The sequence below is a fragment of the Geospiza fortis genome, unplaced genomic scaffold, assembly GCF_000277835.1.
Source record: "Geospiza fortis unplaced genomic scaffold, GeoFor_1.0 scaffold1303, whole genome shotgun sequence".
NCBI classification, from domain to species: Eukaryota; Metazoa; Chordata; class Aves; order Passeriformes; family Thraupidae; genus Geospiza; species Geospiza fortis.
Window position 1 is genome coordinate 978,921 of NW_005054495.1, and position 13,417 is coordinate 992,337.

The 13,417-nt window shown below is 40.0% G+C and overlaps 1 protein-coding gene across 1 annotated transcript in view; it reads left to right on the forward strand.

Annotated features, from left to right (window-relative positions):
- Window positions 1-40: 40 nt before the first annotated feature.
- ENO4 (enolase 4) overlaps window positions 41-13,417 on the forward strand; it is a 58,430-nt gene continuing 45,053 nt past the window's right edge. Inside the window, 1 exon segment of the mRNA XM_014310191.2 lies at window positions 41-235. Coding sequence (XP_014165666.2) covers window positions 41-235 — 195 coding nt within the window.

The following is a 13,417-nucleotide window of genomic DNA, read 5'->3' on the forward strand; positions in this document are numbered from 1 at the left end:
CCGGCGGGGGGGGCGCCTGCCAGGGCCGGCCCGGCCCCAGATGCGGATTTCACGGCCGCTGAAGCGGAAAGCCCTCCGCGGTGACAGCCGCAGAAAGAGACCCCTGTCTGTGGCCGGAGGTGACAGCCCGGCTCAGCCCCGTGCGCCGGGAATGGGTGCTGGGGTCCTGCAGAGACGGAGCGTGAGGAGGCTGCGGAGGTTACCCCAGCTGTTCCCCCGCTTGTCAGGGGTGTGGGTACAGCTAACCCGGACAGGCAGAAATCATGGACGGGTCCCCTGACATCGTGTATTACGGGGTGGCTCGTACGGCAGGGAGTTCTTTATATTTGTCTTCGGAGTGAGCTCTCCCACATGGTTCTGCAGTACTGTCAGGCCAAGAACTTCTTGTTTCCAGTGATTTTTGTCTCCAGGACCTGGGAGAGAGACACCCCTACTGTCACTCGATCCAGGATGAAGTTTAAGAGTTTTCCAAACTAAGTAACAAACCATTACAAACACAAGAGAATAAAAATAAGGCCGGTATCCTCCCAAGAACAATCCTGAAACCAGAAAAGGTTTTTTCCTCTTGTCCACCCGTGCTTCATGGTGTAATTCTCCTTTACTTTCCAGCCCCAGCAGCCATTGATCTTTTGAAAGCAGTGCTAGTATTTCACGTGAAATAAATAAGGGCATTCACTCCAAGCACAGCCTCGGTGCTTGCTGACTACTGGGCTCAGGAGGCCAGCGATACTCAGGACAGTGTAAAATCCACCCAAAGTTCTCCCAAGTCCTCTCACCAAAGCTGTTACTCACACAAGGTGGGATCCCTTTGAAGCCCCTAAGGACCAGGGAATTGTGAAGCAAAGCCCCTGGCACTGCAGGTGCCTCTCAGCACCTCCCTCTATTTGTTCCCTGGTTTCTTGTTCTCATGACATTTGCTCTGCTCCCTGTGAGCTTTATTGCGTCTGAGGACTGAAGGTGTGGCGCAGAAGTTAAGGCAGTAAATATCTTCACATCTGCACACCTGACTCGTCTCAAAAGCCTTCACCCACCCTGCACACACTTAAAAGACTGTCTCATCCTGAAATCCCATTGTCTCATCCAGGGAAAATGCCGAACTCATTTCTCCCGCCTCCCAAAATCAGCTGCACAAACGGGATTTTCTAAATGGAAGGAGCACGCTGGGACAGGGGGACAGCAGCTCATTCCTCTGCTCACATGGGAGAAACCTTCTGTCCTTGGGGACCCTCAGTAACTCCCACAATTTCCAAAGGCAAGGACAGCGTGCAGTGGGACAGCCGGCACTGGAATTGCAGCTTCCTGCTCTTCCCTCAGCTCCACGCCAGGCAACAAAGGGGAACATCTGGCCAAGAGTCAGCTTTAATTACCTATTCAGAGTCAGGCTGAATATTTATGCTGTCATTAAACAGACTCGGAAATAAGAAACCAAACAACTCTAATACTTGGTTTCCTGACAAGAGACTTAAATAGCAGAAACTTTTGCTTCAGATTAAATGCACTTCAATAGCAATTAATGGTAGGCTTTAAACATGTATTGAGGTAATTAACAAAGGCAGAGGAAAAGAAAAGAAGCAACCAAGAAACTCGTAAACACATATCCAAATCATATACTTTCTGGGAACTAAAATGTAGTACTCAGGCTAGTTTTTTTGTGATCCCTCAAGCAACAAGACAACAGACAAAAATAGCATTTACTGGGTACAGACATCTTTCCGAGAGCCACGGCAGTGACTACGTTATTCAATATCAAGCCAGGTTGCCTAAGTTACACACTCAGCTGTAGGTGTTTTGAATAATGCAGAAGGAGAATATTTGAAGACATGTGACTGACTGCTAGTTTCAGAAATTAGACCCTTTTCCAGAGAGCTTAGTATGTCCTTTTAAGACCTAATGAGAGGAATCACATTAAAAAAAAAAAAAAAGCATTTGAAGTAAAACCAGATTCTAGAGTCTCAATCTGAATATAAAATTAAGATCAAGGCTCATTAAATTTTATTTTGTTTTATAAAGGCAAAAAAATTAGAAAAATTAATTATAGAACAATAAAATACTGTAGTTTTTTCTCTTGTCATCTCTCTCTCCTGGAAATGAAAGAAAAGGTACATTTCATGTGAAAGAAAAACACTTTTTGAAAAGGTCACTGTCTCAAGTGAGCCTGCCCTGGGGCTGAAGAGGTTTCATTTTTGTTACTTTGTCATTCTTATGGCCATTTTGCAAGGTTGTTTGGAATCTGTGATTTTAAAGGTTATCTTATAAACATAACAGAAAATGAGTCAAAATATACTGATCAAAATGTAAAAATGGATGGTCAAACTTTGAAAAGGATGCCATAAGCAGTCATCTACATCCTCTGAACACCTGCTCTTACAGACTCCTAGCCTGTCCCTTGCCCAAGAGTCAGTTTTTGTGTGGGTCTGGAAAGAGTTTCTTCCCTTCTCAGGAAGCTGACATCAGCTGGCTTAGTGCACTGCAGAGGAGGAGCAGCAGAAAGGAAGAACCTTTTTTTGACCCTGAAACATCAAAGTGGTTTTGTGTCAGACAGCCAAGGCACCCATCAGTGTTCAACTCAAGCACCAACTCCGTTGTTATGGTGTCACTCTGACCATGGAGAAAAGCAAGATTTCTGCAGAAGCTTGGGGCAGGCAGTGTCTGCTGGTAATTCCCCCTTGTATCTGCTTGGGAATGAACACCTCTCAGGAGCAATCAAGAAGTGATTTAATACACTGTACTCTTTGTCTGCAGCCTGGGTGATCCCCAGAAAGCTGCAGCCTCAATCCATTCCATTCATCACACAAAGGGCTCAGATACACTGGCATAAACTGACAGTACAAGACAAATAGCTGCTTAACCTAGCCCTGATTTTAGCAGAGCTACCACATGCATGTTATCCATTAGCATCAATAAAAATTTCATGAGAGAATTGGAGATCAGCACAGTGTCCTCTCAGAGCCATTCCCACACGTGGTAAGAGCTGCACAAAGCTGTGTCTGGTCAGTGAAAAGAGTTCTGTGCTTCTCACCCCTGAGTACCAGAGTCTAAGTGAGGCACTCATGGGGTAGCACTGAGAATCAGTGAGCTGGAAACACCAGGCACAGAGATCTGGAAGAAATAGAGTTATTTGAATATTGTTTTCAATGCACCTGACAACAAGATGTCCAGACATTATCACAGACACAGAAACCAGTGAGCCACTGAAGCCCAACACCCAGTTCAGTACTGGCACCAGGGAGAATTGAGTCTTTAAATAAACTACACCACATTTAAAACAAAAGAATAGAAGGCAGGTAAGCATGCCTTGCATCTTGGCAGATCAGGAACCCCTCATCAAGCACTGTGTTCATCTGCTAAATTAAAATTCCTAGAGTAATGGTTTCTGACTTCAAAATTTCCTCTTATGTAGTTTCTGGAGCATCACTAAACATACAATACCTGGTTTTTATTTGTCACCTGTGTAACTGTTACTGCAGTCTCCTCCTTCATTCCAGCTGTTCAATTTTTCACCTTTACAGCTCTTTAACCTCTCCAGTTCTGCTTATTCCTGGGATAAAAACTTAGAAATTATTTTTATTACAGAGCCAACTGGCAATCTGTTTCCCTAGATGCAATTTTATCTTCCCCCTCCCTAAAACCAGCCTTTTATTTTAATACTCAAGAAATCTCTATAAAGATAAGAAGAATGAAAAACTCTTCATCACTGTCACAGCCTTTCAATAAAGAAGCTTATTGTGCACTGAGGAACATGAAGGGTTTCTTCAAAAGGAGCAGGTTATATAATTTTCACCTGCCTTTTATACATTTCTCATTCCCAGCATCCCAACATCTGTTGGAAGTGTATCACTCTGGAAACACTGCCTGCAAAGAATTCTCCTGCATTTCTCAGCAGGATGGTTTTCCAGGAAAACTGCTGGGCTGGAGACACTGAAAGTGTGTTGTGCTCACAGATCTCTGGCTCACTTACTTATCTCAAGAGTACTTTCAAGTGTGACAGTTCTCACACTGTCTGCGTGTGAGAAGCACTCCCAGAATATAAACGTTCTATAGTCTGCTCATGGACCCTGTGGCCTGTGGTAGCTGCTGTGTACACAGAACTAAAAGGTAAGTTCAGTCCCAAAAATCTCCACTCATGCTGTATGTCCTGAACACCATTTTTTCCTTAAATTCATTGCTCTTCCTCTATCTTAGATGTATTAAAGCCAAATGAAAAAAAAAAACAAAAAAACAAAAAAACAACCACCACCACCAAACCCACACAAACCTCAAACAAACAAACAAAATCCCAGAAGAAACAGATTTATTATATAACAACGTTGTCACCCCATCATTACTCTCCAAACATGCACTCATCCATATACAGTAAAAAATGCTGTTCTGTCAAGGCATTTTTAAAATATCAGCCAGATTGTGCATCCATATTGGCTTGTTTCACCACTCATTTCTCAGCACTCTAAAAGAAGCAAAGCTCTAAATGCATCAAACAATTAATTTAGTTTTGTGACATGGCTCTTTTGAGCATGTACACTGCTCAAGTAAGTGATGAGCATGTTGGCTCCCACTGAAGTCAATAAAAGTGGCAGATGGCTCAGCCACCTCTAAAACCAAGGAACTACAGAAAATTCTGCAAAATCATCTGCCTACTTTATGTCTTATTTCTCTGCCCCAGAGAAAGTTGTACCCCTCAGGAGGCAAGTTTAGGTATTGTTCACACCCTTGCTTTGCAGACAGCTTCACTGTATTATACAGCATTAGAAAATTCCAGGGTTGTTTCTGAAATAACACTGAGTTAAGAGTTCTGTCCATTCAAAATATCCTGCAGCAGCTCAAGAATACAAAATTTGCCAATGTAAAGGGGAAAGGACTCGGAAAATCATCAGACTCATAAAGGGACATGGGAGTCCATTCTCTCACTGTGCACTTGTGACAGATAAAAATGTCACCACAGGAATACACAGAGCATATGAGAGCTACCAGGCTCCTTCCTAACTGCTTCCTGAAGCTGCTGAAAGAAAAGCAACACGATTGACATGATACCCAAAACAAGTTTAATCCAACAGGAAAATCTGAATCTAGAATTATATGTATTCTCCACAGATTGATTGCTCACAAACAGACATTTAGGTTTTATGTAGGGACATATCAGCTTAATGGTTTGGGGGATTTTTCCCGAAGGTGTTTAAGAAACTGTGTGGAGAATATCCAAACCTAATAAAAATGTCACCCAGATCCTCCAGATTAGAACAGAATAAACTGGAAAAGTGGGAACTGGGATGCACCTCATATTTAGTCCAACTCACCCTCTGTCTAGGGGGTAGAAGAGATCCCACTGAGACGCACACAGACAGAGGAATAAAAGGGCTTTAAAGGCCAACTGCAGAATGGAGGTGAGCAAAGTCATGGAGTAAATGAGAAATAACACCAGAAGCTACTTGCAGTTTACAGAGGCATCTGTGGCTCCACCTAAGGCTGGACAAACTGATTACTTACTGGAGTAAATCCTAAGGAATTCCATTGACCTCCAGCTTTCATCTGACATTTAAATGCAGCAGGGACATTTCAGATTTTGCAGGGAAATGAAAAATAAGCAAGAACCCTCTGACTCTTAAGAAGTGCCTGGTAAATATTGATTTTTTTTAATCATTAAAAATATTTTTGATATGTTTTACAAACTTTAACATATCATATATATGAACATTCATCTATATGAATATTATATATTTTGAATTTAACTTCTAAGAATATTATTCAAAAATAAAAGGCTAAGCTCTTGTAACAGATGTTTTACAAAATACGTCTTAGGAATTCTCATGAAATATAAATCAGCAGATATAAGTGATGTTGGATATTTTCAGAGCATAACTTATTTTAAAAAATATTTGGTAGAAAAATAAATTTAGAACATCAAATGGTACTATTTATTCAGTCCTGGGCAGAAATAGCACAGTAAATCACACACAGGAAGGAAAAATAGAAATGCTTCTAGACATAGTAGTTATTTTAGCATGAATCTACTGGTTGAAGTATGTTCTTAGAAAACATTTGAGAAAATTCTGGTAACTAACACATTTGTAAAAATTAAAAGGTGAAATCATCCGTCAGTCACCACTGTGAGTCATTTATTTACTCTTGATTAAAATGGTGTCCTGAGTATCACCGACATTTTCTCAAAGTCTTGATGTGCTGCTCCTCTCTGCTCATTCTCTTTTCATGCCACAAAGTTCTATTTTTGGAATCTTTAATGAGGGCATACACATATAAATGGAATATATCCCAAATATCCCAAATGAACCCAGGGAGGTTTTCCACTCAATGTCTAATTTATCTCACCACAGGTTGCACAGACCTATGATAATTTCTTTCCTCCCTAATTACTAAAGGCAAGGAAATCCCATAAAATCATACCATTCTATCACTTGTTTTAAAATCTCCCTGGGGAAAGACATCAGTACCATTTTTTTTTTTACAATTTCTAAGCATGGAGTCTAGTGTGCTAAAATAAAGGCTATGAATCAATAAGCTGTGTTATTCCTGCAAAGATGAGGGAATGCCATGAGTAGTAGCAAGTAAGTAAAAAGTCAAATTATATAATAAGTAACAATCCAACAGTCATCTAACAAAGACACGATTATTTTTAGGAAAAGTAGTTCATCTTACAAGATTAGCATCACTGAAATATCCAATATATCTAACTTCTATAAATGAATACTGAATAAATTACAACAGCTATATAAAAAATTGAAGCAAAATAAGCCATTTCCTGTATTTACACAAATGTAAATGAGAATACAATTTGTCTCTGACTTCAGAATTCAGTAATTAAAAAAAAAAAAAAAGATACCAGAGCTCTACTGCTTTAAAATGGCCTTGTAATCAGAAACCATGATTCAAATCTTGCTTTGGTGAAGCATAAAGCTGGGAGTTGGAGAAGTTTTTTATTTTTTCATTCTCATTTAATTACAACAAACTGCACCAAAATCTTTAAACTGGCACATACAATGCAAGAGACATCCTTCCTCCTATTAAATCTGTTGGATTTGCTTGAGGTATTTTCAATAATGATTTATTATTTTCGTCTTATTTTCCAGCAGAATATAATGTTGTTGACATTCCTCTAAGTGTTTAGACTGAACTATTACTAAACTGCTCAGGTCTGGTAATTCAATAAACAAAGAATTTGTTCAGGAGAAAAACTAATACTTATTTAAATGTTGTCACTTTCTTAAACTTAACTACCAGAAAAATGGTGCTTTAATTCCTTGAAGAAACATAATGAAATCATACTAATTTGCTTTTTCATTAATGAAATAAGAATCCCATAACATTAACCCCATTAGTTGCAATAAAAGATCTGGTTTTTATTTCTGGGTGAAGATTACCATTTAGAAAAAGACATAGATTATTATTTTTAAGATATATATTAAAAATAATAATCTCTATATATAAGATATATATTATTATACTACTCTGTGTATGCATGTGTGCCTTATAAAGCCAGGATTTTCACTGAGCACAGGAATACTGCAGGCCTTTTTGTACTTGAGACATGAGAGCAGACCTTGGTTACAGCTTCTTCCTCTGCATCCCAAGTCTTTTTAAATCAATGGAAAATCTCCCAGTGATTTCTTTTTTTAATTTTTTTTATGTCAATAATTTTAAATCAGGTTAGGTGATAGCTGCCTTGGTGCCTGGAACTGTATAATAGAGGGTGTAATACATGCTGATGTTTTAATGCAGATATTCTCTAGGCAGCACATCCCTCACCTGTGCTGTTACACAGGAGCTGGGTGTACATCCCACAATGGCTGTCACAGAATTTGGATTCAGGCTTTTTAAGAAGGCTGCTACATATTAGGAATTTGGGTTTTAAAATACGGGGACAGGTCATGCTGGAAAGGAGACTGGATTGTTTTCAGAATCCTGCAAGACCAGCAGATCTCAGGAAAGATGTTTGGAAACCCAGACAGAGGAAATGCACTGAGATCAATGCATTCACACCTCAGGTGATCTTTGTTCATCCAAGATCTCCTGGCTTTGAAACACAGGGCAATGAAGGTAAATGTAAATAAAAGCTTCTTTAAATCAGTTCTGCAAAAAGCATCTGTCATATGGGCAGGGTGCAGGCACAACAAAAAAGCCATCACCACAGGAACCTGCATTTGGATTGTTTAGAATGGCAGCATAACATTTCTTATGAAAAGAAATGCTTGACAGTGTTTATAAATAGTGAAATATGTGTAAAAATACTCTTCAAATCTATTTGACATCTCTCTTCCAAAGTACTGTATTTTTGGCTGAGTTGTATTTTCAGTCTTTTGCCTTAAGCTTGCATATGACTGCTCTGTTATTTAGAAAGTAGTGACCTTCTTTTATTAATATAAAGAATGGGCAATTTTAAATTGAAATGTACAAAACTACTGCCATTAAATTATAATTTAGTGCACTGCTGAATGCAGAAGCAGTCCTCCTCCTGGAATAGCCTTCTTCCAAAGAAATGGAAAAGAAACAGTCAGAGACGACAAGTTTAAATCACATCAAGTGGTTCACTGACATAATTCTGGTGCTAGCATAAAAGTAGGCCTTCAGATTGCATGGCTTAAACAAAAATGGGTAGTAAACAAAAAAACAACTATGAAAGTACTGCTGAAGAAACAGAAGAAGCACATGGTGAGGAATTTACAGCGAGGAGTCATGGCCTGGAGAAGAATAAGCATGAGGAGATAAGAATAGTACTTTTGAAAACAAGGTCATTGCAGAAAAGGTTTCAGATTCCAGACTATGTTTATAGCCTTTGCTGTCAAGCTGCCTAAAAACAGATTCAGAAGGACTGACTTTGTAAAAGTAAATTTTCTCTGTCATCCTTTTTCTCACCCGAGGTGCTATCTGTCAAGGCCTATCAACCTCACTGTAGACAGATTATGTTAATAAGACATGAAATAATGTATATGGCTACAGGGAAAAATAGGGTGCTTGTATCAAATACATTTTCCTGTTCACTGATGCAAGATCTGAGGGGCCCTTTCTGCAGATAAATGGGCCTGGAATGATGCTAATTTAAAAGTGTGTTCCCAGTTATAAACAGATCATGCAGACAATGGACATGTAAGCAATCTGAATGTGGCCATAAATAACTCTTCATAGTTACCCTCCCTTCTTGGAACTATTCAATATTGAATATCTAATCCATACAAGAGCAATACACTTAACTCTCATCATCTCAATTTTGCACTTGAGGTGACTTAAACAAGGGCTTATAAAGTCAGTTTTTCCCAGGAATCTATAACTCATTTTCAATAGCACTGCATGGGAGCCGTGAGGGTTCTGTATCCCTCAAGACTTAAGGCTGGGGCAACAATAGTTCAGAAGTGCTCACTAGCTCTCAGTGCTTACTTTTGGATTTTCACAGAGCCAAACTTACTGCTGCTTCCTCTGAGCTGCAGCTGCTGAATATCAGAAAGAGCATTTAGAGTTCTTGGATACAGCTAGGTGCCTGTCTTGATTTTCAAACCCACAGAGGCACCTAATCCTTTGTGAAAATCACAGGAGATAATTGTAAAATTGCTTTTCAAAGCCAGCTGTAAAGTCATCTCCATTTCCAAGTCCTTTGACAACTTTACTGGCACAAGTGTCTTTCCCTGCAATAGGTATTTCTGTGTACTCATGCATTTGCAAGATTTTAAAGTCTGTTAGCAATTACAAGGATTTTTGCTGGAAAGAAAATTAAGTTTGCCTTGAGGTAGTGCTCTTAAATAAATCTGTGACTTCCTGCAGGCATTTGCAATTTTAAGGACCTTGAATGGCTGGGTACAAACAGCTATCACAGACAAAGAAGGGAAGCAGCTGTACTTACATATGAAATCTTGTATGTTATGCATGAACACGTTTTGTGTGGGTACATACCATAATTTCCCACCAATGTGGTAAAGTTTATAGGAAAAAATACAATTTCAGATGAGTCATTACAATCATTATTCCTTTCAGTCCACTGCTAAGTCTCCTCTTTATAGACACTTTAGTTTGTAATATTTCTTTATATGTGGCTGGCCCTTCTCTGAGCAGGAGCACCAGATAAGAGTGATGGCTTGGCCTCTTTCTAGGTCCCTTTGTTCACCAGTCAGGGACCACTGCTGTCACCAAGTGCTACTGCAGCATATTTCTAAGTCTGTAGGTACCTGAATTACTGCCAGCTGGCAGCTGCTGATACTCCTGCACAGTTAATAAGCTGCCTGCAGCTTCAGCTCCAGCTGAGGCCTCAGGAACAGAAGCAGGATTTTGAAAGTGTGACTTTGTGTGTTTTCACTGCCTGTGCTTTCTGATCCTTTCAGTTGCTCTGAGCACACCTAAGCCAAAAGCTGTCCAGATGTGTGTGGTGGGGTAGAGGGTGCCTGTCACACAGGTGTTCTGGTGTTCCAACACTGAGGCTTGAACTTGCTCTTGCTATCAAGATATGCAGCTTCAGGACTTTTCCAAATCATGCTGAGGAAATACCAGCATTCTGCAGGCATATTTACCACTCCCTTCATGGCTCCTGTTCACACACTCATGGCGTGCTCACACAATATGATTCAGACATACCCCTGATTCTAGAAAATCCCCACATTTAGGAATCCAAACGGAAGTGTCTGCTTGCTCCAAGACCATCTTTGTTCTCATCTCAGTTCCTGATGTTCCTGTCTTGTTCAGTCAGATTTTCTCTCCATGCAGCTGACATATGTGGGGCTGCTCTGGGTTAGCCAGCCCTTCCCTATAAATTGCTGGAGGGAATTCTAGAGCTGAGGACTTGGTTTAGCTACAAGGCTCACTGGAGACATGGAGAAAGGCAGTGCCAGGGACTGAAGTGTTCAAATACCTTTAAAGGTCTAGGTTGAAGCCAGCTGGATTTCTTTTTATCCCAGCAAGAGGTCTTTTAAATACCTTCATGTAAGTAATGTCGCTTGTCACAACAAATAAATCACAACAATAAGCCTGGAAAGCATTTTCAATTTTAAATCTTTAAGGGAAAGATGACCTAAACTCTCTCTGAAATACAAAATTAATGAGAACTCAGAAGAGTTTGTTAGTGTCAATGTGAGACACCCACCCTGAACATGAAAAGAGAGGCAATACTATGAATCCATTGAGGGGTGAATTTCTGCTCAGTCTCTTTATTTGCAGGTAACCAACAGGTAGACTCCAGCTTCAGACTTGTTTGCCTGACAACCATCCCCACAAACCAGCAGGCATTCCACCCCCACTAAACTAAAAACCTACAGAACTCAGATAAAAAGACCCAATTTGAATTCTTTGCAGAGGTTCCTTGCTCCTTCCTACTGAAAACAATCATTTCTGCAGGAAAATCCACGAGAACAGAAAAATACTATGCTCAATATCAAAAGCTCAAAAGCTGCACAGAATGCAAGTTAAACACATTCCCGTTGGCTCAAAGTTCCCTAAATCCTTGTACCCAACTCCCTCGAGGTTTAAAGAAGGGAAAGGATGCACCTGAGCCCCTAAGCCTGTACTCTTACTGTAGCATCAACTCTGCAGTTAGAAGTCATCTAGACAGGTAACTTCAAAATCATGCTGGATCCAAATCCTTCAGGACTTTGAACACTTGAATCATTCTCTTTAAATAAGGCAGCCACCACTTTCCACAGCAGCCCAAGTTCCCAATGACTGCAGTGTGTTACTCCAGATACCATGTACTCCCCTAATCTCCTCAGGAGGTGGTGGAGGCACAGAAAACCCCGTAAGGCCAACCTCTGAAAGGAAAGGTTGCAGATTCTTGGGCAAAGAGGGATGATAAAAGCATTCCTGGCAGCTGTTGCTATCTAAGCGTTCTAGAACAGTCAAGGACATCTTCAGAAAGGCACAATATCATCTTCAGAAATCCACCCCCATTATCTATTTTGTTTGTGCAGTGCTTGTTTTGCCCCTCAGCACCCTTGCATGACCCTACTTAAAGCTAATGGATGTTAAACATACTCAGGCAAGAACAAAATGGAAATCAACTCCTTGCAAAACATACATACATAATCTTTGGGCTGACAGGCAAACCTGAATCCAGTAACATTTTTGGATAAACACCACTTTGATTTGCCCCTCCAGACCCAAACATGTAACAGAGAATCAAAACCACAATTGCCAACATATTGGCAATGAACTGAACATATGCTAAAAACAGAAACAAAACCACACACAAAATCCAAATTCAAGATCAACAAAAATCTGAACCAATCTGAGAGAGCATAAGTTCGAGACCATGCCCTGACATTTCACAAATGCCACAATGCTCAGACCAAACCCCTCCCAAGGCCTGAATTTTACAATAAATTTGTATCCTTAGGTTACCTTTTCTTCTCAGCATACATGAAGCAGCCTGGAGGTTTCATTCAGTTCTCTCTACAAAATCTGTAAGCACTCAACCACTGACAAAAATATTCGTGCCTTTTCAGTGTTATTCTCACTGTATCTGCTTTTGGGCATCCCCATGCTTGGCATTAAACATGCCTAAAAAACTGCTATGACAGGAGCTGCAGAAACACAGAGCCAGGGCTTTCTTGATAGCCCATGACACTGTTCCAGCTGATTAATCTGTGCCCTACAATGTGATCTTTTTCTTCAGCCAAGTTGATATGCAAGCTTAATTTTGTGGAGGAAATCAGTGAAGTTCTGCTTACAATTCCAGCAGTGTAAACCTGAAGGCAGTTCACTGTTCCCATTCCCATTTTAGACCTACAGCACGGTGAAAGGTGATGCATATCTAGAATCAGACACTGATAATGCAGAAAGATTACATTTTAGATAAGCAACAATGTCCCAGTGGTGCACAAGGAAAGCAATGCAAGGAAGCTTCAGGAAGAATAATTTGAATATCCTGTACATACAGTAAATTCCAAATGAAAGGTGTTGAGCTCTTCTACCTCCTGCAAACCCTGAGCAGAGTCAATGGGCAAGGAGTTCCCAAACAATGTAGTGAACAGCTTTCAGCTGCACATCAGTGGGACAAATCTGACCTTTCCTTTCCCAAACTGACCCAAAAGATCTCATATATCTAATACATAAATATGTGCATAAACACATGTATCTATTACATGAATATGTGCATAAACACACGCCATTTGAGAACTGTGTTGATTGCTCCTTGTTGTCTTTTCTCATAGAAAATATTTTCAGAAGCAAAAGGGCAGAGAGGACCCAAATTCTCACCTTCTTTTGGAAAATCTCTGCTGAAATATCATCATGGAAAGTCCATACTTTTATCAAATACTTTATCACATATCACATTTGTTTTGCATATGTTGTTAACTATCCCATAGATTTAGCTTGTTGAAAATTCTTAATGTCATTTTGGTACTATGAAACACATTAGCACTGGTGTTTTCTCTGGATGGCTCCTTTAATCCTTTCCTAGTGGCCCTTCAGTTTTATTTTTCTAAAGAAGTTA